This window comes from Sturnira hondurensis, unplaced genomic scaffold (assembly GCF_014824575.4).
Source record: "Sturnira hondurensis isolate 20B ecotype Veracruz unplaced genomic scaffold, ASM1482457v3 Scaffold0013931, whole genome shotgun sequence".
Lineage (NCBI taxonomy): Eukaryota > Metazoa > Chordata > Mammalia > Chiroptera > Phyllostomidae > Sturnira > Sturnira hondurensis.
In genome coordinates, this window is record NW_028086562.1 from 4,317,543 (window position 1) to 4,339,775 (window position 22,233).

The window sequence follows — 22,233 nt, forward strand, 5'->3', positions numbered from 1 at the left end:
GGAAGGGTGCATGCAGGGCCTCACAGCGGTGGCCAGTGTTTTGGCATCTCTGGGCCACACTGGAATAAGAGTTGTCTTGTGTCACACATTAAACACACAAACACTAACAAAAACTGGTGAGTAAAAAAAATGTTTATGCTTTTGTGTGGGGCCTCATATATAGCTACCCTGAGCAGAAAGGACCTGCTAGGATGTGAATCCAAGGGTTCCGTGGGGAGGGGCTCAGAGTCCTTGGTCCCCCAGGCCCATGGGCCCTCACCCAGTTCCATCCACGCCTTTTGGGGTCGACTGTGGCTCTGGGACGGACCCTGGAGCACCTCCGCTGCTCCTTCCCTGGTTCCCCCGGTGGGATGTGGGGCACGGTTTTGCTGGGACCCACCTGGGTGCTGCAGATACATGTCAGGTCCCAGAAGCCAAAAGACCACCCCAGATGTGCCGCCCTCAGGGCAGGTGTAAGCAAAGACTCTGGGCAGGCTGATATCAGGTCCCCCATCCCTGTTCTGCCCCTTGGGCCAGCTCTGGAGGCCAGCCAGCGTCTCCTACCCCAGTGTCCACCGCTCTGCCCTTCAAATCACGAGTGAGACTCACTCTGGGACACATCACTCTCCTGTGAGGATGGGAGGTGTCTGCTGGCTGGACAGGTGGCCCTTAATGCCCGTGGAGGCAGACACCTGGATGCGTTGCAAGACACCACTTTCGAGCCTGCTGACTGCAGCAGTCCGGGAAGGGGCAGGAGTGCTTGCTGGCACCCAGAGTTTTGGTGTGTGGACCTCAGGCTGAGCCTGGTCCCCTCCGGTGGCAGAACGCCCACTTTGAGAGTGGGGGCCTGGCCCACAGGATCCCTCTTCCCCACAAAGGCTGCTGACCTCTGGGCCTTGACCTTCCAGGCATGGGAAACCCATCAAAGCCAGAGGCGGGGAAGCACAAGGGCTCCCACACATTCAGGACAAGTCCTGATGAAAGTTGTGAGGTAGTACGTTTGCAAACACCAATTCCACTTCGCTCCTTTCTTTGTACGTTTTTCATTTTCAGGCCCAGTCCGGTCCTCCGGTTACCAGGAAAAGCCGGCGCCAGCCCTTCTCCTGCGCACTCGCCTCGTCGCTGAGCGCCGGCCGAGATCTCTACGGCGTGTCCGCACTGCCAGCTCAGCGCTCCTGCGCACGGGGAGCCGTCACGACCGGAAATGGGGGTGAACACAAACCCAGCAACGCCCGGCCTGTGGATCTGACGACGGACGACTAGCTACTCAGAACGCCCTGCAATTTAAAACATGAATTGTTTATTTCTTATACCCCCTTTCAATATTTCCCTGCCGTGGACGACCTCGGGGAAATGAGACCGTGGCAAGTGAAACCACGGATAACGGGGACACGACCGTAGGCCTCGTTTGGCTGGATTGGCTTTCCCCTGAAACCAAGACTCGACAACAGCCTCTTGGGCTTAGAAGCACGTGCCACGGTCTACTGGCTGGACCCCAGCTGATCGGTGGTACCGTCCAGGCCGTGACAATAGGCTGCGGTTAAGTCGCGGTCGCCCGCTCACTCCCCCGGACCGGACTCCCTTGGGCGTTAGCGGGAAGCCCGAACGACTAAGGAGCAGGTCCCAGGGAGCGGAAACGGGTGGGCAGCAGCTTCCTGTGCGCCACTTCCTGGCCGGCCAAGCACTTCCGCCCGCGGCGGGCCCCGCCCTCAGGCCGGCGCAGAGTAGGGCGGAGGGACGCTGGCCGCCCTTCGAGGAGGCGCTGCGCGCCGCGCCTCGCCGCCCTCCTTCCGCGGAACGGGTCGCCCGAGGCTCCGCTCGGGTCGGGGGTTGTGCTCGGGGCCTTCTCCGCGTCCGCGATAGGCGCTCCCGCCCCGTAAGTCCCGCGGAACCCCGCCCAGGAAAGCCTCAGCCGGCGCGCTGCTCCCTGAGCTCCCCGCGTCCGCACCTTAATGCCGCGCGCCCTTAAGGTCCCGACGTGGGGCCCGGGCGACCTCAGTCAGACGGGCGCCGCGCCAGCCGCGTGACGGGTTCCTCGCGGGTCACGCCCCCCACGGCCCTCCCCAGAGGCTGACGGGCTGCCTCCCAGCCCGGCTGGCGGAGCGAGGAGAGTCCGACGGCCCGAGTGGGCTCTTCGTGCGCGACAGCGAGCGGCCGGGCCGCCGTCGATGCCCGCAGAACAGTTCCTGGCACCCACGATGCTCAAGGAGACCCCGCACTGGCTGGCATTGCGTAGCCTCTCCGCCGGTGGGTGGTGGGGCCTCCTCCTCTGGCGCGCTAGGGGCGGAGACGTCTTCCTGCTAGAGGGCGGACCCCTGGCAGGCTTTCCGGGGTAATAGCGCTATCGATGCCGCCGGGATGCCCCTGGGGCCCCTGGAAGGCGCCCCAGCCCAATAGAGTACGGGCCCTGGTCGGGAGCAGCTTTCGTGATGCGCGCCCTGTGTGGGTCGTTGCTCTCCGTGTGGGTGTCCGATGGACGAGGAAAACGCTGAATAAAGCAAATGACAACGGTTTCCTCCGGTTGTCATCGTCCTCGGGACCAAATCCAGCGCCCTGGTCCGTTCCCAGCCACGGCGCTTCGGACCTGTCCTCGCCCGAGTCGGCCCACCCCAGGGTTCATGTTCTTGTTGCCCCCCTCACCCTGGGGCTCTCCACCGAGAAACCCAAACCTCGCAGGCAGAGAAGGGCCGTCCTTGGTTCTCCATCCGACCCATTCTGCCCTTTTTCAAGCGCCTTCATCTTGGGGAGAAGCCGTCCTATCTCCAGCCCAAGCCTGGCAGGCCGCACCGGAGCCCCCAGTTGGGCCCTGGGGCCCTTGTGCGCCCGACTCGAGGCTCTGCTCTGGATGGGGAGGGTGCACCGTGGAGTTGCTTGGCGCCAGCCTCCCACTCGGTTCCCGCTGTGGAGGCCGGGGACCCAGGTGGGGCGGGACGGTCTCGGCACTCAGGGCGGGGAGGGGGGGGGCACTGAAGGTCAGGCGAATCACAGTCATAGGAATTAATGGCATTTTAACCCGGGCACCAAGGTGCCTCAGAGGTGGATATGGCCCTGGCGCAGGTGCAGCCGCTTCCTCCATTCAGGAGCCAAAGGGCACGATTGCTCATGAATTCATTGCCTTCGGTGATTTTCCTGCCTGGTGCTTTGGAAAGCCGTAATTCTAAGGGTCGAACCCCTGCCTTGGCTGGTTCCAGCCACTGCGGCTTCCTCAGTCAGGTAACCCCCCCCAGGCCCAGAGCTTCCGATGTCATGCATCCGTGTTTTTTCTTTAACTGGGTTTGGGTTTGTGGATGTCCAGGTGACACCCCTGCTCCCCTGCTGGTTCCCTGGAGAATTCCTTCATGTCCAGGGTGCACTAGAAAATAAAAACCCTATTTCGAGGCAGAAGCTTTGTTCAGCGACCTTTTGTGTGTGTGGTTTTTTTTTTAATGGAGGTCATAAAAATTTCGGTAAAGTTACTGGAAATAGTTAAACTTGTAACTTGAAAGTAACATCTTAAAGCAGAAGGAAACAATGTCAGCATGAAAAGGGACATTAAGAAGGAATAGAGCCCTGGCTGGCGTAGCTCAGTGGATTGAGTGCAGCTCAGTGGATTGAGTGCGGGCCCGCGAACCACACAATTGCGGTTTGATTCCCAGTCAGGGCACATGCCTGGGTTGCAGGCCAGTTCCCAAGCGGGGACACACGAGAGGCAACCATACATTGATATTTCTCTCCTTCCCTTCCCCTCTAAAGATAAATAAATAAAATCTTTTTAAAAAAGAAGGAATAGAAAGTTTTTTAATTTAATGAAATCTGTTTTCAATGTAGACATTAGAAAATGGATATAAGCCAAACAACAAAATTTTAACAGATCGACTCACCTCCTCAAGCTGACCATAATATTCAGCGACTCGTGCATGTTCTGAACCGTCTGTACTCTTTACGCTGGAGCATATCGTACAGAGTTCATGGGACTCTGCTCCCAGTCTGTGACAGATACGTCTTTGTCAACACTTGGCAGGGCTGCGGTGTGTCACGGTGACTGCCAGAGCTCTTACAGATTCCTACTGGACACTTGGATAGTGCCCAGTTTCTGAGCCTTAACAGCACAGCTGTTTGAATGTCCTTGTGTCCAAGCAGGGACCTTTGTTGCTGCGTTCCTTTAGGACGCACCCCCAGAGGTGGGCTTTCTAAGTTAGGGGTCAGGAGTCTGCTCACTTTCTGAACTGAAATGTCCTGCATTGTTTTGGTTGGAAACAATGTAAGATTTCTCACCTGGCATTTGAGAACACCCTGAGTTGTTTGTTCTAGAATAGGGATTCTTTAAAAACAAAAAACACTCCTGTTTTATTTACTTATTTTAAAGATCTATTTCCTTTTTAGAGAGGGGGAACGGAAGGAGAAAGAGAAAGAGAAGGAGAGAAATATCAATGTGTGGTTGCCTCTCATACGCCCCCACTGGAGACCTGGCCCACAACCCAGGCCTGTGCCGTGACTGGGAATCAAACCAGTGACCCTTTGCTCCGCAGGCTAGCGCTCAATCCATTGAGCCACACCAGCCAGGGCTAGATTAGGGATTCTTAACCTTGGGCCACAGGGCCCTAGAATTTAGGGGTCTGCAAAATTGGATAAGGAAAAATTGGTGTCTTGATTTTCACCTAGCTCACTTCAGGTGAACTTTCCTTCAGTGGCAAGTGTGCCCTGATAGCACATCCCAGGCACTGTCCCCACCAGTCCTTCGACCTGCTTGGCAAGGCTTGGTGCAGGCTGCATCCTGCCGGGGCCATGTGGTGCCAGACAGCACATCAGTGCAGTGAGGACATCACAGGCTTGCTTCTTGCGCTGTCACTTCTCAGTGGGCCCGGTTTCCTCTGCGTCCTGTAAGTGGACACGCTTCCGAGGACCGGCCCTGGCAGGAGACAGGTGACGAGGTAGGCATGGGCCCAGCCAGGGCCGCTCGCGTCAGCTGCCAACTCCTCGCTGGGCGGGAAAGCTTGTAGTTCAGTAGGTTTGGCGCTCATCCTGTGCGTCATCTGATGGGGAGGGAGTCGGGCCTGGTGGGTGGCAAGTGCCACATGTGCTCCGTGTGTGCGGCCGGCTGTGCCCCATTTCCAGGTGGACACAGGTCAGGACACAGTGATCAAGTCAGTTTTTCTTTGTCGGGTCAGGGCCACTGACCTTCGGTCTTTTGTGGGAAAGGGATCGTTTCCCACTGAAAGGTACTGGCATCGCGTGCGCTAAGATTGAGGGGACAGTGGGAAGACACACCCTGGAGTGGGGATGGCACCTGCGATTCAGCCAGGACAGAGGTGCGCAGGACCTTCTGGGCTCAGACCACCTGAGCCTCAGCTCCCTCCCGCTAGCACTGGGTGCCCTGCACAGCCTCCGAGGGGCTCCATTGTATCCCAGAGCGCCCACTGCTCAGTTCTGCCCCGGATTTAAACTCTAGGCCGAGGCCCAGTGGTAAACACTGATTTCGTGTGCTCAGCCCTCACTCGTGTTGAGAAGTCGTGTGTGTCCCCCACCTCTGATTGCACGTTCCTCTATGTCACGCACTTTTACTGCCGTCCAGTGTTGCGCTGCATGGAAACCTCCGCTGTCCTGATGCTCAGACTCCTGGGCAGACAGTCTGGTCTCCCAGGCATGGCGACCAGCAGGTCTCCAATGTTCCAGAAAGTTCCGTCTGTTGTGCGGTGTGCCGTGCTTCCTATGCGGATGTTCACTTTTGCTCAGCCCTGAATGTGAAGTTGCCGGTTATTTCACCAGCAAAATGACTTTTTGGGGAGGAGTAGAGGAGTTGCAATTCGGGGCATGCAAGCTGGTGAACACAGGCTGGTCTGGGACTGGCGAGCCCTGTTCTGCGTGGAGGAAAGGAAGGAGCGGGGAGGCTGTTTTGAAGGATGTTTCACTGGAGGAGAGAGAGTTCAGGTTGTGGTGCCTTCTCATTGGCTTGGCTGTTGCTGGGTGAGGAGAAAACCTTCCTCTGCGGGTGTAAAGTAAGCTGGGAGGGCCGGTGCTCCCCCATTAGGGCTTTCTGGGGCCATCTGAATAAGGCTTACTTTGATTCGCTTTCGTATTTTCAAGATAACGTTAAATTATTTCCCGAAGTGCTGGTACCCGCCTGCGTCCACTGGCAGTGTGTGAGTTCCTCTGACGTGGACCGTACAGCTGCCCCTGGGCGGGCGGGGCTCCATTTCGGCCACCACGGGAGGTGCTGAGTGTGGTTTCGTTGCTTGTGGTCCGTGTCCCTGATCACTGAGGAGGTCGACTGCCTGGCCCCGTGGCTCACACCTGGTGTGTTCACCGTCTGCCAGATGCCATGCAGTGAGCACGCGGGAGGTCATTTCTGAGACAGGCGGCCACAGACTCAGCTTCCCTGGGTGTCCCTGAGGCCAGCTCATGCGTGGTCATCCTATAGGCGGAGCCCCGTTAGGCAAGAGCCGGCAGGTGCCTCACTCTCACCGCCACAGCCCTGAGTACAATGTCAGCAGCCGCGTGCGAGCTCAGCAACAGACCCTGCAGTCCCCCCGCCCCCCGCTGCTTTGGATGAGACCCCAGCCCTTGTGGCCGAGGCGACCCTGAGCCACAGCCCCCAGAAGGCTGCTCCCCAATTCCTGACCCACAGAAACTGTGAGATTGTAAATGGCTTTTGTTTTAAGATGCCAAGTATGGTGGGATTTGTTAACTACTAAGCAGTACGTAGTTAATGTACACCTTCTGCTTTATTTAGTGACTTCAAACAGAAACGTCAGTATGTTGCTCCGCTTGTCCACACAGCCTTGGGCTGCCCCGACGGGATCAAACTGATGGCCTAATCGTTCTCAGGCGGGCACTTGTCCACTGAGCCCCAGAAGCCAGGGGTCATCACCATTTAGAAAGCTGCCCCTGAGAGCCCCTCCTCCGCTCTCCTGCCTCCTGTATGGACAGGCACTGTCTACTGCCCAGCGCACCGGCCGGCGGGCACCGCGCACATCCTGCTGGGAGGCGTCAGGACGCCTGCCATCCTGGGCTGCATCACAGCACGCCTGGGCGAGGGTGTCACTTCCTGAGCGCCCCGAGAGCACGTTGTGACTCCAGGACCCACGCCGTCCTTCTGTCCTCTGCCTCCCCCTCTATGCATAGTGCACCTTCCCCATTTTCCCTCTGGAACCTCAGTTCTCACCGTTTCCCCTGCCTCTGGTTTCGCCTCCAACATGTCCCTGCCCCTCTGTCTGTGTTCCCCTCGGATGCTGCTCCAACACCAGCGCTTCACTCAGCTCCGTCCTTTCTATTTAACCCACAACTGAGTTGTCTTTGTGATATCAAACCCGTTCAGACCTTTTCTTTTGAGAAGAGTTGCCAAAGGTTTACCTGTGTAACCTTCTGCCCACGTCCCCGAATGCCACCTCAGCGTGACCTACACTGGGAGGTGAACAGGGAGAGAGTACTGTTGGCTCATCTGCTGGCGCCCCATTCTAGTCCCTGTCCTGTCTGGGACCCCACATCGGTCGGGGCCTCCCATCCCCTTGGTCCCCTCCAGTTCTGAGCAGCCAGCAGGCTGTTGGATTCGTCCGGCAGTTCCTCCCACGGCCTCGGATAAGGAAAGGGTGCCGCCGGCTTGTTCCTGGTGGTTTGATCGCGGGCTGTGAGGCCTGCCGCTTTCCCCAGGGTGAAGAGTGCTTTTCCCCTTTGTCCCTGCCTCCCTCTCAGAGCTTTGCTGCCACCCCTGGTGATCTGGGATCTTAGACCCTCCTTTTGATCTTGACCTGCAGATGCCCTTGGGCCTGAGCCTGTGGCGCAGGTGGGTGGTGGGCGGGGCCTCTGTGGGGGAAAGCCTAAAGCGTGCGTCCCCCAGTCTGTTCTTGCCTGTCTCCCCTCAGGGCAGAGCTGCAGGCCCCTGCCCAGTGCCTGGCTGTCTGGCTCCTGCTGCCCTGCTGTCCTGGGCGGGGCCCTTTCTGGTTATTTTCTGTGCTAGTGTCTCCCAGGGGCTGCGCTGCAGACCCCTCCCCCTTTGCTTCCCGGGCTGGATTCCTGCCTTCACTCCTCACCTGTGGCCAGACATCCTGAGGCTGCTGGGCTTTGTTCTCTGTGCTTTGCCTGTTCCAGTCCCCAAGAAGATTTCTCTTGGGTTCAGACCTGGAGGGACGGAGGGCTTCTCCGGTGGCTGGGCTCCTCCTCCTTTCTGGTCCCGACCTGGTGGGTTTCTGCTGAAGTAAGCAAACCAGCAGGCAACCAGAGGCCTGGCTGTAGTGCAGTGTCTTGTCGGGAAGGAACTAGGTGACCAGTGTCCACTTACTTTTTAGGCCGTGCTGAGCCCTCGCTGTGACCTCAAAAGTACGTGGACGCAAGACGGAAACCGTGCAGATTTTGTGGCTTCTGTCCCCTCCGCTGCCCGGGAAGAGCCGTCGCCTTGGCTGGACGTGGAGGCCAGGTGGGAGCTGCCCTCCCTGCGCGGGCCTGTCCCTCAGTCACCACAGCAGCTCGTCCCCAAGCGGGTGGGCTGTGGTGCAGGGTCTCGAGTCACCAAAGGGTGGGGGCTGGAGGGCAGGTGCCTGTTCAGAGCTCACTGGGCCCTGCTCTGGACATGGGGTGGGAGGGGTGTCCATCACTGAGGGACTGCACCCGGGTCGCCAACCCCTGCTGGGCCCTGCTCTGGAGGCCCGATGGCTGCTTCCACGTGTGGCGGAGGGGCCACGTAGTCCCACTGCCACTGAACCCTGATCAGGGAGTCCACTGGGGCCCTAGGGCAGCATTTGCGGGGAAGTGGGCTCTGGGCGCCCATAGTTCAGGCCGTGGGGCAGGCCAGTCTGATCAGCCAAAAAGTGAGGCACTGCCCCCACCCCCCTTTCCTCCTTTTCTCATCCCAATGGGGTCCCACAGTTAAGTTGGGGGCTGCGGGGCGGCAGCCAACGGGGGCTTTTCTGAGTGAGGCCCTAGGCCTTGCAGAGCTGCATGGGAAAGAGCACGCAGCTCGCCCACACGTACGAGCGCTCTGGGATGTGTTCCTGCTGCGTCCATGCTGTGTCCCATCCTGTGACCCTTGAGACGTGATGGCCATGGGTTCCATTCCCCCTTTTTCAGGGCATTCAGTGCTTCTGTTTCCTTTTTAAATTTTTATTTATTTATTCTTAGAGACGAGAGAAGGAAGGGAGAGAGGTAAACATCAGTGTGTGGATGCCTCTTGCGCCCCCTACTGAGGACCTGGCCCAAAACACGGGCGTGTGCCCTGACTGGGAACTGAACGGGCAACCTTTTGGTTTGCAAGCCCGCACCCAGTCCACTGAGCCACCCCAGCCAGGGCCAGTACCTTTGTTTCTAAACAGCGTGTAGGGCCTGTGCACCAGCGTCGGTGCAGCGGCATTTCCTGTTGCCCTCTGCGACTGCTCCGGCCACGTCGGTCTCTTCGGCGTCAGTGTGGCCCCGTCTGGGAGCTGCGCCCCGTCTCCCCTCAGACAGACACTCGGGTTGTGCTTTACTTTTGTTTTGCCACCAACAGAAAATGCCACGTCCAGCCCCATCCGAAAGCAGATTTTGTGACAGTGTCTGGCCCCTGGGCCCAGCCAGTGGGCGTCACTGAGGTTGGCCGGGACCAAGCACTTAATTTCCTCTTCTTTCCCTGTTCCCTGCCACCCACAGTGAAATTTAATGGTCCCCTTGTGTCCATTTCTGTCTGGAGGTGGTGTTGTACCTGGGGCCAGTTGGGCGCATTGGCAACACTGCAAGGGGCCCTGCCTGGGGGGCTGGCACTGTGACTCCCGCTGGGCTGCACTTGCAAGGCAGCGCAAGCTCAACACCCTGGTGCTCAGGCTGCAACGCCAGCCCCTGCCCTCACCGTCCCATTGGTTTGCACCTGGGTGTCCACACCTGCCACCAAGTCTGGTTGGAAGGCCCAGCAGCAGCCTTAGGGCACAGCGACAAGTGCTGTGAAAGCGACCTGGTGCTTCAGGGGCCTCAAGATGAGTACTCAGCTTGGAGGGAGGCTTTTCTGAGAGGCCGGGCCTGGGCTGAACTGGGCAGCCACAGGCAGAGCAGCCCTGGGGGAGGCTCCAGGGCCAGGGTCCCGAGGCCCGCAAGACTGGGGAGTGGCTGGGAGGAGGAGGTCCCCTGGCCTGGTGGGGGCGGGGGTGGAGGTTTCTATTTCAACAGCCTAGGGGAGGAGAGATGCGGAGTCGTCAGTGCTGCCTTCTGAGGGCCGGCACAGCACCCTCAGTGTGAGGCAGGTCCACCGTGGGGTCATGAAGACACCTCTGGGGTGCTGAAGGCCACGTGAGTAATGTGCTCGCTCTCCTCGCCCCACCAGACGTGCTCCTGCTCTTTGCCAGTGGCATGCCCACAGCCGGTGGCCAGGCCCAGCCTCCATCCTTCCACCTGAGGTCGTCGGGCCAGAGATAAGGACGAGCCTGCTAGGTCACCATGGCAGCCCCTGCAAAACCCCCAGCCCCGGCAGAGCCGGCCTCAGGCCCTGAGCAGAAGCCCCGGGGAAAGCTGCCCCTTGGCTGGGGCTCCCTATTCGGTCACCGGAGTGAGAAGATCATTTTCGCCAAGAGCGACAGTGCCCCCGAGGAGGGCGTGCTCGCTGTCACCATCACCGAGACCACGGTCATTGAGGCGGACCTGGGCGTGTGGAGCTCGAGGGCTCTGCTCTACCTCGCGCTCTGGTTCTTCCTCAGCTTCTGCACCCTCTTCCTCAACAAGTACATCCTGTCTCTGCTGGAGGGCGAGCCCGGCATGCTGGGTGAGTGGGCCGCCTGGCCGGGGTGGGGGCAGGCCGGCAGGGGCATGCGGGTGCTGCCGTCCCAGGCCTTGGCCACAGGGAGTGTCTGGCTGTGTGGCCGTCCCCCACAGGCGCGGTGCAGATGCTGGCCACCACCTGCATCGGCTGCTTGAAGACATTCGTGCCCTGCTGCCTGCACCAGCACAAGGCCCGGCTCTCCTACCCACCCCACTTCGCCATGACCATGCTGTTCGTGGGCCTCATGAGGTGAGGGGCCGCAGGTGCAGGCGTAGGTCTGGGGCCTTCACACCTGGTGTTTAAAATGCCTTTGCCGTCTGGCTGATGCCATCGCTAGGGGACCCAAGGTGGGTTTTCGAGGCAAACTCGCAAGGATCTGCATTTCAGAACGACCAAAGCACCTGGTTTTGTGAATCTGAGTGTCACACACATTTGCCAGGGTTTTTCTGGAACACCCACACAGCTAACGTAACAGTCACTGGCTGGAGAGTCCTGCACCTCCTGGGGCCGACGCTCTGGCCTCCCCGCAGGCAGGGCAGCCGTTGGCTGAATGCAGGGCCGGGGAGCCAGGTGTGCGGCCCATCTGGGCTGGCCCCTTGGAGTCTGGGGGAGGGGGCCTCGAGGACCGCTCCATCCTGGCACACCTTTCGGCTCCCTTTCAGGTTTGCCACAGTGGTCCTGGGCCTGGTCAGCCTGAAGAACGTGGCAGTGTCGTTTGCTGAGACGGTGAAGAGCTCCGCCCCCATCTTTACTGTGATCATGTCGCGGATGATCCTGGGAGAGTACACGGGTGAGCCGGCCTGTGGGAGCTTGCCACCGCCCCCACCCCACGCCCGGCTGGACGGGCTGCTGACACAGGCCGAGGTCAGGGTCTGGACCCGGGAGAGTGACAAGCAGGTAACCTCAGTGCAGCCCCAGCCCAGGAGGGGAGGCTCTCTCCCCACCTGCTGCAAGGAGGGCAGCTCCAATGCACCTTCACCCTGGAGCCCCCCCCCCCCCGTCACTCTCCCCTGCGTCTCACTGCCCCGGTCCTCCCTACGGTCCAGCAAAGTGGACGTGTGTCTGTCTCTCCAGCCTTGGAGACAGGCAGTCTGCCTGCAGCCACAGGTGCACGCATGCCTGTCCCCTGGCCTGCCTTTCGGACAGTGGCGTCCCCTGCAGCCCCACGGCACAAGCCGGGCCGCACAAGGGCGTGCCGTGCACAACTTTCGGAGGGCAGGTTTGCTCCAGTGTGGGAGACACCGGCCCTTACGACAAGGCGAGTGCCTGCCTGGGGGTGGAGGAGCCACCGTGGGGATAAGGACACAGCCGAACTTCCTGCAGCTGGCCTTTCGCCGGTGGCAGCTCGGTTAAACCGAAGCACGGGCCTGGCAGCTCAGCCGTCTGAACGCTCGGGGGCAGGCTTTCCACTCAGCAGCTGCCTTGCTGAATACAGTTTGCAACGAGAGCTCTGTCAGGGGCACTGGGGAGGGGGCAGCTGCAGCACCAAGATTCGAGGAACAGCAGTGTCCACGCTGAGGGCCACCAAGAGCAGCGCCTGCCGCCTGCCAGCGGAGGCCGGGTGTGGGCAGAGCCATTTCGCGGGGTCCAGGGAGCAGCCCTGGGGTGAGCGTGTCTCCCCGAGTAGGCGCAGGTGCACAGATCTGTGCCGTTGCGGGCCACATGTGCTGTTCATCACACAGGGCAGGGCCAAGGCTGGGGTGGGTTGGCGGCAGGCACAGGCCCCTAGGTCCGGGCTCCCTGCTCAGGTGCTCGGCCTTCCCACCCCCGCCGGCCCAAGGTCTGCCATCTGACTGACCCCCCCCGGAGACCTTGCGGTGGGCTCAGGCAGCACCGCCCTGGGACGAGGACTTGACCGCAGCCCCTGAGGCTGATGGGGGTGTCTGTGGGTGGCTGTTCCTTGTTGCCAGACATGAGCACCATAGCATCCACGCTGAGCTTCAGAGCGAGCCGGCTGCTGCTTCTGGGGTCGGAACAGGTGCCCACGCCACTGGTGCCCTTTCCTGGGGATGCGCTGCCCGACCCCAACCAGCGTTCTCACCACCTACCTCACGGGGCTCTGGGTTTCGGAGTGAAGCAGGAATGAACGCTGCGTTCACCCCCAGGTTTCACTGTTTGATTGAGCAGCCCGAGCCCACCTCCTCACTGGCACAGGCGCAGCCGTGGGCCCCCGTGTTCCTGAGGCCCAGCAGAGCTCACCGTGCGGGAGCTTGGGCACTCTCTCTCCTTGGCTGCCCTCCCGCACAGAGGGGCCGACAGGCGTTGGGTCTGGGCTTAGGCGAAAGTCTGCCACTCCCCTGCGGAGGGAGAGAGCGGCCATGGCCCCTGGACGGGCTTCTGCACTGCACAGGCCAGCCACAGCCAGGCCTCTGTCTCATCCTCTCAGGGCTGCTGGTCAACCTCTCCCTTGTCCCTGTCATGGGCGGCCTGGCGCTGTGCACGGCCACAGAGATGAGCTTCAACGTCCTGGGGTTCTCGGCAGCACTGTCCACCAACATCATGGACTGGTGAGTCCCGGGTGGCAGGGAGGCGCGGTGGCCCTGGTGGCAGGCGCCCCGAGCGCAGAGTGGCTCCGAACTCCTCCCCGCCGCTCTGTGCTCAGCACGCCCAGCACTGCCTTTTCTGAGAGAGCAGAGCAGTAGGTTCCCCGGCAAGGGGACTTGTTCTCAAAAAAGGCTGTGATTTGAAGAGTCGTGGTCCGATGCTCAAACATGCTCGACTGGGGTGTGGTTGGCTGGCAGGTGCCGCTCCAGCCAAGTGCAGCGAGAGGCGCGAGCTTGCAGCCCAGGCTCCGTGTGGACAAGGGTGCAGCCAGCGCCCTGCCTCGTGCAGTGTGTCAGCGAAGCCCGCCGCCCGGCGCCTCTTATTTCAGAATCACTGGTCACCCCCAGGGCTGTCCTGGTTCTGAGGGAAGAGGAAATGACACTGTGGGTGTCAGAGTTCGTCGCCACCGGCACCTCTAAAGTCAAATGGCTCAGCCTGAGGTTTTGAGTAACTCAGCTGCAAAAAAGTAAAACCTTCTTCATTCCACTTGTAACACTTGGGGCATCGTCCTCTGCCTTTGGGGCGCCTAGAAATGGGACCAGCCACATTGTACATCCAGTGAGCACCGTGCGGGTAAGCTCAGGGCTTCCTGGGAGCTTCGCAGCCCCGGCCGTGAGCTCCTTGTTCACCTTCTGCCCCCATGGACACCCTGGGAGCCTTTGGTCTGAGTCACTGGGGCCTCCCTGTGGTTTCTGATGTCTGGTGGCTCCTGGAAGGGCCTGGGGACGGCCTGGGCAGAAAAGCTACTGGCCTGTGCTGGCCGAGTCTCCAAAACAACTGGCTTCCAGGTCCAGCAGCGACAGTTTCTGTCGGCGGGAGCCATCCTTGCCCAGGTTTCTGCGTTCTAGTTCTAGCGAAACACAGCACCTCACTGCTGCTCACAGAGCAGCCCCTTGGGTCCCGGGACAAAGCGCTGGCCCTGCGTGTGTCTCCCACACAGCCTGTCCCTTTCGGGGCTTGTCCCTGTTCTGCTCCTGGGGCCTTCATGGGCTTGCAGGCCCCCGCATGTGGGTGCCCAGTCCGAGGTGGTCACTGAGTTCAGGGATCCCTGGTTCACGGTGGGGTTCATGTCGCTGCACAGTTCAGGAGGGACGCAGACGCCTGGTCCCTGTGGGGCTTCGTGCTGACTTCCGGTGCTGACGGGAAACCTCTTCTTTTCTTTATTCTAGTTTGCAAAATGTTTTCTCAAAAAAGCTTCTCAGTGGGGACAAGTACAGGTTCTCGTAAGTACCACAGCGTCCCGGGCCGAGGGGCTCCCCCTGAGCCTTGTTGAAACAGGGCAGAAGAACCCCGTCTTCACCGACGGGTGCCCCCATGGCCGTGCGGGGGGGCTCGGGCGAGCATGGGCCCTCCTTGTCATTGGGGCGGGTGGCGGGGGGCCTCAGTCTGGTCTGCCCCGGTGAGGCTCTCACCCAGTGCCCCCCCCAACCCGTCGTCCCCGCAGGGCCACCGAGCTGCAGTTCTATACAAGCGCCGCGGCCATGGCCATGCTGGTACCCGCCTGGGTCTTCTTCATGGTGAGTCCGGGTGGGGCACCCTGGGCTGCCTCCGTCCTTACAGTCTGGGAGCGGAGCTCGCTCATGTCCAGGCCGCGGGGGTGCCTGGTGGCTGAGACGTGCCCCCAAGAAGAAGGGACAGGAAGTGAGAGCCAGGCCTGGGCGGCCCCAGAGGCTGAGCCATGGCTGTGGGAGTTCCCTGAAATTTCCTTGTGAGGGTGTTTAGGCTTATTTGTTCTTTAAAAAATATTTCTATTTACTTGTTTATTTTAGGAAGAAGGGAAAGTGGGGGGAAAGAGAGGGAGAGAAACATCGATCCATTGCCTCATATGCAACCCATCAGGAGACTGAACCCACAACCTGGGCATGTGCCCCGATGGGAATTGAACCCATGACCTTTCGGCTTACGGGGCGAAGCTCAACCCACTGAATCACAGCGGTCGGGGCCAGGCCTTTTTATTTTACAGCAACACAAAAGCACATCTGCCTTGTTGTGCGGCCGCAGCCACCACCCCCTCCAGAACTTTCCATCTTCCCGAACTGCACCCCTGGCCCCATGAACGCTCCCCGTCCCACCCCGCCCCAGCCCCTGCACCACCGTCTGCTCTGTGTCTGTGGGTCCGAGTCTTCCAGGGACGTCCTGAGAGTGGAGTCTCAGCCTCTGTCCTTCGGTGTGTGGCACGTGTCACGCAGCGTGACGTCCTCCAGGTCCGTCCACGTTGTAGCGCATGTCACGGCCTCCTTCTAAGAACAGACACTATTTCATTGTGTGTGTGTGTGTGTGTGTGTGTGTGATCTTGGTGACATTTTGTTTGTCCATCTGTACATAGACATTTGGGTCGCTTCCATGTTTGGCTGCTGTGAGCATGGGGTGCACACAACTGTTTTGAGTCCCTGGTTTCACTTCTTTTGGGGACGTGCCCAGAAGTGGAGTTGCCAGATTCCGCGGGAGCTCGACGTTAACTCTCTGAGTAGCCGCGAGACCGCTCTCCCCAGCGGCCGTGCCACCTTGCACTCCCACCAGCCGCGCACAGTGTCCTGACTCCTCACATCCTCACCAGCACTTGCTTTTGGCAGGTTTGGGTTTGTTTCTTCGAAGGCAGCCATCCGTGTGGGTGGTCGATGGTCTGCGCTGGGGCCCCCTGCGGACCAGCGCCAGGGGGTTCGGGCCGTGTGCACACTGGCCGCCTGTGCGTGCCGGGCTGAGGTCTCGAGAGGTGCCATTTGGTTGCCACCACCGAAGACTGTTGGCAGCGCCCACCCCGTTGGCCCCACTGACTGGACACGTGGGATGCTGCCCCCCCTGGGGTGACCGGGACTCAGAGGGTGGCCACAGAGCGCTGTGTCTGTCCCCACGCAGGACTTGCCAGTGATGGGCAGGAGTGGGAAGAGCTTCCGTTACACGCAGGACGCCTTGCTGCTGCTGCTGCTGGATGGCGTGCTGTTCCACCTGCAGAGCGTCTCCGCCTACGCCCTCATGGGCAGGGTCTCCCCAGTGACCTTCAGGTGAGCCCGGCAGTCCCTCAGGGCGCTGGCGTGTTGGCCATCTGTGGGGGCCTTGGGGTCTCGCATCCTCGTGAAAGATGCTCGTTGTTGCCAGGTGCTGGGGCAGTGCCGTGGTCATGTGTCCTGAGGACCAGGCCGCTGGTGTCGGTGGCACTACAAAGACACGCAGAGCGTATGATGGGCTTTCTCTCCACTGGGGTGTGTCACGCTGGAGTAGGCGTGGTGTGGAGCGGCTGAAGTTGCCTCCTGCTGGAACAGCCCCGCCGGCGCACTCCTGCAGCCCCGGGCACTGTCCCCCTCGGGCCCTCGGCATGTCACTCAGCGCATGACATGCTGAGTGCAGCCACACACCGAAAGCCCAGTTTCATCCAACTTCAATCCATTCAGACTTGGGGGCCACACGGGCACATCAGCTCTGGAGACCGGAGGTGCCTGGGGATCTCGTTAGCACTCTTCCCTGTTGTGACCAGGCGCACTGAGCGCGAGCAGGGTCTCAGTGGCAGTTGCAAAGGCCTGAGCTGGCGTCACAGCAGGCCCAGGCAGCCATGCGACAGCGGCAGCTGCAGCCATGGCCCGTGTTGTGTGAGTCAGCGGGCCTTTTTCCTTCAACTTCTGAGCTCTGGTGGGACTGGAACTGTCCTCACGTGGAGACAGCAGCAGGTTCAGTGGGTTTGTGTGGCTCTCAGGGCTCATAGAGCCGCACCTGCCACAGCTTCAGTGTCCGCAGACCATGCACACGGCGGCCTCTCTGCTTGTTTGACCAGCCGGAGTCAGCACAGCATATGCTCGGACCCTGATGGGGTGGTGGCTGGGCGTGCCGGCCCCTGCACGGGCCCACTGTGCCAGGCTGTGCGACGGGCGCCCCGCCCCCGGCCAGGCCTAGCGCTCCCGGTCCTGAACAGGAAGTATCAGCAGGAACCTGGGCAAAGGTCATGGTTTCTGAGTTCTTCCGAAGCTCATAGGAACACCGTCTGTGTGTTTCTGTCATGCATTCTTGTTTCCCTCTGGGGCCAAGAGTCATTTACAAATATTCCCGAGTCTTTGTCTTTCAAGGATCATTAGTGATGGTTATGAAAAAGGCAAAGAACAGAGAACTAATTCTTTAATTTTTTTTGTTTTATTTGTCTTATAAAAAGAATACATCCTCTTACAAAAAGTTTTGAAAAGTAGAAAACATAAAGTTTAAATTTTCCATTACCCCGAAAGACAAACCTGTTAATATTTCATGTGTCTAGTGGTGACCCCACTTACACCGTGTGTCGCTGCTGCTGGCACCAAGCCAGTGGCCTTGGGGGTGGCCTCTTCTCAGGGCCCTGGGGAGATGGCTCAGGTTTGCAGGGCCTGGCCTCCCTCCCCAGGGAGCAAACTGGAGTGATTAGGGTGACGTGTCACAGTGTTCATCGCTTCCTTAAGTACCAGAAAGGAAGTACCAGAAAGTACCAGAAAAGGAAGAAAATAAGACAAAGTGCTAATTTTTAAAGATTTTATGCATTTATTTTTAGAGATAGGGGATGGCAGGCAGAAAAACAGGAAGAAGAGACTTTGATGTGTGATTGTCCCTCACACACTCCCTACTGGGGACCTGGCCTGCAACACAGTCATGTGCCCTGAATGGGAATCAAACTGGCGATCCTTTGATTGGCATTCTGGTGCTCAACCCACTCAGCCACACCAGACAGGACAGAGTGGTAATTATTAAGTCTAGAAAATGGGAATGTGGCTGCTGGGCCCCTCCTTGGTTTGACATTGTTCCTGATAAAAAGCGCCCCCACCAGAAAGAGAGAGAAGGGCGTCCGTGAGCAGCAGTCAGAGCTCCCGCTGCTCCGCCCTGCCTGGAGCTCACTGCCACTCACCCAGGACCCCTGGACAGGCCAGCCACGGGGCTGGACGAGGGCCAGCATCCAGGCAAGCGGTGACCCCTCCTCTGTTTTGCAGCGTCGCCAGCACCGTGAAGCACGCCCTGTCCATCTGGCTCAGTATTATAGTTTTCGGCAACAGAGTCACCAGCCTGTCGGCTGTGGGCACTGTCCTGGTGACAGCTGGCGTCCTGCTGTACAACAAGGCCAAGCAGCACCAGCGGGACACCATGCAGAACCTTGCTCCGCCTGCCAGCCAGGCGCCCGGCGACAGCACAGAGCCACTGATACCCAAGGACCCCAGGCCGCACCACTGAGCTCTGGAGCCTTGGCAGGTGCCGGGCCCTGTGCACTTCCGTCCTAGCTGATGCGGTCCCCTTCCCCTGCCGCCCGCACCCTGTCCTCTCCATGGGTCAGCTGGGTGGGGAAAAGGCATGTGCAGCACTAACTGCCCCTTTCTGGGGTCTCCAGTCAAAACCAGCGGGACCTTGCAGGGTCCCCAGACGTTGCTTCCCTGTGGGGAGACCAGAGCCAGCTGCCACTGAGCCATCGCTGCACACCGGGAAAAGTGCCTCCCATGGCCCCACGCTGGGTGCAGCATGGGGGAGACCGCCAGCCTCACTGCAGTCCGGACAGGCTCTTCTGCGGGGGACAGCCACGGGGACAGCTAGAAGCCAGAGCTGGTCCAGATGCCTGCTTGGCGCTGGTGGGCGAACTCATCTGCTCCGGGCCAGCCATCAAGGCCCACCCAAGGGGTGGCCCACTCCTTGGACATCTGGGGAGACCTTTGTGCCCAGACAGAGGGCTGGGGCGCCCCGGGCCTTGGCACAGAGGCCATGGAGGCTGGCAGGGTGGGGAGGGGACACATAGGGCAGAAACAAGAATCCCCCTCTGCTGAGGGCTGGGTGTGGGGCCCTCCCTCCCTGCCCTTGTCTCCGAGGCGTCCTTTCCCTGCCCTGGAGCTGCCGCACCATTTAGGGAGAAGTGACTCCAGAGAGGGAGGCCCCGCCCCCTGCCTGCTGGGGCCTCCTGCACGGTGGACTTCCACCTTGCCTGAGCTCAGGCAAGGGAGACTCGGGTGGTACCTGCTGTTCTGGCCCAAGCTGCTCTGCAGGGTCCCTGCAGGCGTCCCTGTCCTCTCCTAGCTGGTCCCTCCTGAAGGGATGAGCAGGGGGAGGAGTGGGAAAGAGTGTGTGGGGTGTTTACAGTTCTGATGACACTGCATTTAAAATGGCAGTGCGGTTTCTTCACAGGGAGATGCAGGCACAGGTGGCTTTGGGAGGGTCAGGTAATCCACTTTGAGCTGCTGCCTGGCTCAGCCTGGCTGTGCCCCCAAATGGACAGATGACCATGCGGTGTTTATGCCGGAGTTGGGCTGAGATTCCCATCCTGGAGGGACTTCGGAGGGCGGCTGTCACCGGCCAGTCTTCGAGGGCCTCTCCTTTGCCCCTTTGGCTAGGGCAGTCATAAGCCCTGGGGCTGGTCAGAGGCACCCCTGCTCCGGGAGCAGGTCTGGCCCCTGGGGACCTGGAGCCTGCTTACGGGACTGACAGAGGGTCCTGGGGCCCTCGCCGCTGTCCCATCTCCACCCTCCTGATCAGGCCTGGACCTCGACAGCCTCACCACTGGTTTCCCTGTCGGTGTGTCAGCGGGGAAATGCAGAAACTGCCTCTTCGGGACACCACACCTCTTGGAAACAAAGAGCAATAATTATGTCTCGTTGAGCTCTGCCTACTTGACAAGTCTGCCATGATGATGGACTAGAATGAGGCCTTTTAAACAACAAATAACCTTTTAAAAGGCTGCCCTGTGGCCAGAGGACAGGCAGGTGTGGGGTCACCTGCTTGACAACCTTCCTTTCTCAGTGAGGGTGTTTTTTGTGTGACTCCCCCAGGCGTCTGGTCCCTTTCCTCCTCCTCTTTCCCCCAAACAAAACTACAAAACTAAGGGGGATTCGTCAGAGGTGGCCCGGGAGGCGGGATGCCCTGTTGATCTGTGAGGACCAGAGAAAGCTGCTCCCTGGGGCCCCTGTCTGCGCCCTCGGGAATGCAGCTGAACGGAGCAGGGAGCCTGTCTGTGGCCCTTGGGGCAGGGCTTCCACATGGGCCTCCTTGGACTTTGTCACCCAAGTGGGAAGGGACACACCCGCCTGTTTCTGAGTGTCCTCAGGGAGCTCCGGGCCCCACCCATGATGTGCCCCACCCTCCACTCTTACTGTTGGCATTCAGCTGGTTTTGATTTTCCAAGTTTTGGGACCTGAGGCAAAATGAAGATTTTCCTAAACTATTAGTGAGGCAATTTCCCGCAAGCTGCTTTTGACACTCCTTGTCCCGAGCTGCAGCTGGTACAGCCCTTGCTCAGGGCTCACATTCCTTCCATCAGCCTCGTCTGCACCCGGAATTCTCCCACTTCTTGGGCATTCCTAGGCAGTCCTGTGCAGAGAGTCACGGCCTGGCCTTGTGTTTAATGATTGTCCAAACAACACTTCGTTAGCTTTGTCTAGTTTCTGCAGTGTGTTCCTCCCACTGAACTGTCTCAGGTGCATGCGCACCAGCATCGAAGCTGCGTGTCATGACCTCCCTGGTCACTCCTGTGTCTGTGGCTGTCTGTGCCTTTATTCACAAACACTTGAACGGGAGGTCAAAGCAAGTCGCCTGCTCACATCCACTGACATGTAGACGCCCGCAGGTCTCTGGCTTTCAACCTTCCACTACTGAATGGCACAGAAAGCTGCTCACCTTGAACCCAGCAGTCTCCATTTCTGCATCAGCATGAAAGCTTCCTTGGAGAGTTGAGAACACCCTTGCCCAACCCAAAATGTGGCTTTAATTTGAGGAAAAATAAACACGGTGAGCAGAAAAAACCGTGCTGCACAAAGAATGTCAGCCACGTGGCTCTGTGCCCCGAACACTTTCCCCCGACCCATGAGCCTGCTTCCTGCTGCACGCTCCCGTGGATGGCCGCTCCGAGGGGCCAGTGCAGGGGACGGGGGCTTCCTCCACCTGTCCCAGCGACGTGCTTCCTCAGGCCTGGATGTCTTTTCACTGTTTCCCCGGGTGGGAAATACGAAACAAGGATGTCGTCACAGGTAGAAGTCCTCTCCTGCTTCTCCCTTTGACAGATTTTATATTATGGGCTTTATTGTTTCCCCAAGTATCTACATGCCCTGTGGGGGGCCTTTTAATTTTCTTAGTTTATAAGTAAGAAAGTCCCAGCCTCTCAGTGTATCTGCCTGTTTCTCTTATTGCTGGATGAGCCAGGAGCAGACAGGGGTCAGCAGCTTGCCTGGCAGCCAGGGCATGAAACTGCCAACCTCGCTGGCTCGGATTCTGAGTGATGGCTGTGGGACCCATGCCCAGATGTCCAGACTGGGCTAGAAACTTCCAACTGGCAAAGTCTTTTGTTTGTCTGGATGCCCTCCCCCTGCCCCCTCCTCCCCGCCCCGTTTTCATTTGGGGAAAGCTGGCGTGGCTGGTCTGCCATTTCTAGAGCACTCACTGCCCATGAACCTACCAGTTGAGGGAGCCAGTCAGGGCTCTCCCACCCTGGGAAATGCAAGTAGTCCTGTCAATAACCTTGTTATTACATCAGAGCCAAGTAATCTTCACTTTCTTCCCAGCAGAACTGTGCAGTCCAGGCCCACAGTGTCCACGGTGCTTTGTACTTCGCCCGTGCCAGTATTTGTGACTACATCAGTACTTGATAGAAAATGGTTTCTTTAAAGTGACTCTGTTCCTTCACTGTGGTATTAAGTGTATCCTGTGGGTGCCTCCTGTCCTTTCGTCTAAGTAAAGCCACTGGCGGCCACTTTGTGACTCTTGTTCTGCAAAAGTAAAACAAATGGTGTGTACTCGTTTTCTTCATTGGTAGGTAAGGTGTTACCTCTCCCAAAACGTGGTCAGGAGGGCGTTTTTCGCGGGCGCCAGTTTTGAAGTGAAAACGTGGCCTGCGACAGAGAGCTGCATAAAGTAAACACGACCTTTCAGCGGGAAGGTCGGGAAGAAACCTCAACTGTCCGAGACCCGCGGACGACGGGGGGGGGGGGGGCGCGGGGCCTACGCAACGATGCTGCCAACTCGGCTATTCCCTTTTAAAAAATATTTATTTTTATACTTTAGGCGGAGGGGAAAGGAGGTAGAAGGAGGACGAGAAACATCGATCC

General features: G+C 59.3%; 1 protein-coding gene and 2 long non-coding RNA genes across 6 annotated transcripts; 1 reads left to right on the forward strand and 2 right to left on the reverse strand.

Annotated features, from left to right (window-relative positions):
• Positions 1-343: 343 nt before the first annotated feature.
• Positions 344-2,008, reverse strand: LOC118998189 (uncharacterized). The gene is made up of 2 exons (XR_005068821.1): positions 1,928-2,008; positions 344-1,256 (listed from the first exon to the last, which is right to left on the reverse strand). It is a non-coding gene; the product is annotated as an uncharacterized LOC118998189 (long non-coding RNA).
• Positions 1,254-21,878, forward strand: SLC35E2B (solute carrier family 35 member E2B). Of its 4 annotated transcripts, none has more exons than XM_037062185.1 (10): positions 1,254-2,226; positions 8,241-8,368; positions 10,238-10,672; positions 10,783-10,918; positions 11,332-11,459; positions 13,056-13,176; positions 14,383-14,436; positions 14,658-14,730; positions 16,070-16,215; positions 18,151-21,878. In XM_037062185.1, exons 3-10 carry the CDS (start codon positions 10,351-10,353, stop codon positions 18,386-18,388), a joined length of 1,218 nt encoding a protein of 405 aa, XP_036918080.1. In that variant the 5' UTR covers positions 1,254-2,226; positions 8,241-8,368; positions 10,238-10,350; the 3' UTR covers positions 18,389-21,878. The 4 variants fall into 4 exon arrangements, with proteins under 4 accessions (XP_036918080.1, XP_036918081.1, XP_036918079.1 ...); XM_037062186.1 differs by having other exon boundaries at positions 1,254-1,855; XM_037062184.1 differs by lacking the exon at positions 1,254-2,226 and adding an exon at positions 6,961-7,025.
• On the reverse strand, positions 4,475-18,151 carry LOC118998190 (uncharacterized). The gene is made up of 3 exons (XR_005068822.1): positions 17,898-18,151; positions 15,222-15,224; positions 4,475-4,523 (listed from the first exon to the last, which is right to left on the reverse strand). It is a non-coding gene; the product is annotated as an uncharacterized LOC118998190 (long non-coding RNA).
• Positions 21,879-22,233: the final 355 nt, after the last annotated feature.

What these genes read in the sequence shown, in the direction of transcription:
- SLC35E2B (XM_037062185.1), top strand. Translation starts at nt 10,351, where the DNA reads ATGGCAGCCCCTGCAAAACCCCCAGCCCCGGCAGAGCCGGCCTCAGGC. An exon ending in CTGTTCGTGGGCCTCATGAG is followed by an intron (nt 10,919 to 11,331) that starts GTGAGGGGCCGC and finishes GCTCCCTTTCAG; the next exon opens with GTTTGCCACAGTGGTCCTGG. An exon ending in CCGCCTGGGTCTTCTTCATG is followed by an intron (nt 14,731 to 16,069) that starts GTGAGTCCGGGT and finishes GTCCCCACGCAG; the next exon opens with GACTTGCCAGTGATGGGCAG.